Source organism: Aplysia californica, unplaced genomic scaffold (assembly GCF_000002075.1).
Source record: "Aplysia californica isolate F4 #8 unplaced genomic scaffold, AplCal3.0 scaffold00175, whole genome shotgun sequence".
Taxonomy (NCBI): Eukaryota; Metazoa; Mollusca; class Gastropoda; order Aplysiida; family Aplysiidae; genus Aplysia; species Aplysia californica.
In genome coordinates, this window is record NW_004797445.1 from 144,023 (window position 1) to 145,730 (window position 1,708).

The following is a 1,708-nucleotide window of genomic DNA, read 5'->3' on the forward strand; positions in this document are numbered from 1 at the left end:
CAAGGTCAAAGGTTCAGTTGGGGGAGGGGGTCGTGGGGAAGAGCTAATAATAGTCAGGGACTGTCAACAGAAAAAGAAATGGGGCTTAGGCCTGCATTACCATCCCTCTGAATATACCCCCCCCCCCTTTTAGTAAAACAAGGAAAGCTAAAAACAAAACAAAACAACCCCATCCCCCAAAGGAAAACCTACCAACAATAGATAGCAATTAAAATTCTACAAAGGAATAGATGCGCTTGTGTGGTCTGCTTCTTTTACTTCAATGTTTCTATAATCCTAAAGGCTGTGTTTAGTTAGTTCCGACGAAATTTAACGGTTAACTTGCGGATGGAGCGATTGAAAAGTGGGTGCGGGGGTGCGAGTAGGGTGAGGAAACTGAAAGTGTGCCTTTTCGTGTCTCAATTAAAACCTACCATCCTCTCTCCATCATTCGTTCCCACACAATCCATTTGCTGTTTAGAATGAATTGAAAATCAATACGGATTTTTTTTTAAAAAGATGATTCATCCCACACTTCATTCATGAAATAAAAGATCATAAACAATAGTGATGGCTGTGAATAACGACTCTCACAAAACAAGTAGGAATAGTATAATATATTCTCCCGCCTAATTTTAAGAGCGGGAGTCACATTTCAACAATGTGATCTTCCTAAAGGCCTACCTGTGATTGGGTCTGTACGTGCGACAGGTGGACAGTTTGAGAAGGTCATCTTCACTCTGGATAGACACGCTGGACACTGTAGACATTTTGGTTGTCCTCTTGATTTCTCTCTCACACTCACCGCACTTTCACGCTATTGTTGCTTTGGGCTTGTTTTTTATGTGTTTTTTTTCCTTCTTTTCTTGAAACCGAACCTATCTGCAAAAGTAGTCGCTGTTAATATATATAATGTTCTTTAATTGGCCGAGTCTGTCTCATTTATTGATGACAGACACCTGGCAGAGTTTACAACTGCGACTACTCTAAAATAAAGTGATGATGCAATACGTTGCGCGCCTCTTGTGTTTTCTGCACCAAATAACGCAACAAGGAATTAATTAGAGTGCAGCTTTTTCGTTACCTCCCTCTTCGTTAAAAGAGTCTCAGCGATTTGGGCATAAAAAATATTACACTTTGTTTTCCATGTATATAGCTGGCTTGTATTTTCAACATTAAAGATCGCACAGAGGAAAAGAAACACGCTTCCCCCAACAGAGAACAATGTTTTTGTTCGTTATAATGTTTCTTTCGCGTGTTTTCTATGGTCACCGATGTATCGCAAGTAATAAACTTCTTCCAAGTGTTAACACGTTATAAAAGCATGTAGATCTATCTGCTATCGCAGTTTAAACGTTCCGATGAGCGAGAACTTTCTGAAGGGGATAATAAGCGCTCGTGGTCTTATTATAGTCCCACAACGGAGTTACAGAATTAACATAAAATATTCACTACGCGGATACACACACCAAAACCATTGAGAAGAATTTATTTTGGTTGTAGGCGTGACCCGACGACCAATCAGAAGCAAGAGCATTGTTGATATTCTCCCGTGACGTAGTCGTCACGTGGTTTGGGATTTCATCATCAGTTTTCCACATGGTACGGTAGGCCTAGGCCGAGCCTACGTGCGCAGGGAAACGAAAGCGTGCACGGGGTGAAGGGAAAACGAGAGAGAGAGAGAGAGAGAGAGAGAGAGAGAGAGAGAGGGAGAGATAGAGAGAGAGAG

The 1,708-nt window shown here is 41.5% G+C and overlaps 1 protein-coding gene across 1 annotated transcript in view; it reads right to left on the bottom strand.

Moving 5' to 3' along the window:
• The window catches only part of LOC101849692 (putative amine oxidase [copper-containing]), a gene marked incomplete at its 3' end in the record, with an annotated part of 11,148 nt that extends 9,812 nt beyond the window's left edge, over window positions 1-1,336 (bottom strand). Inside the window, 1 exon segment of the mRNA XM_013082451.2 lies at window positions 664-1,336. Within this exon segment, the coding sequence (XP_012937905.1) occupies window positions 664-749 (86 nt within the window).
• Between the last annotated feature and the right edge of the window lie 372 nt (window positions 1,337-1,708).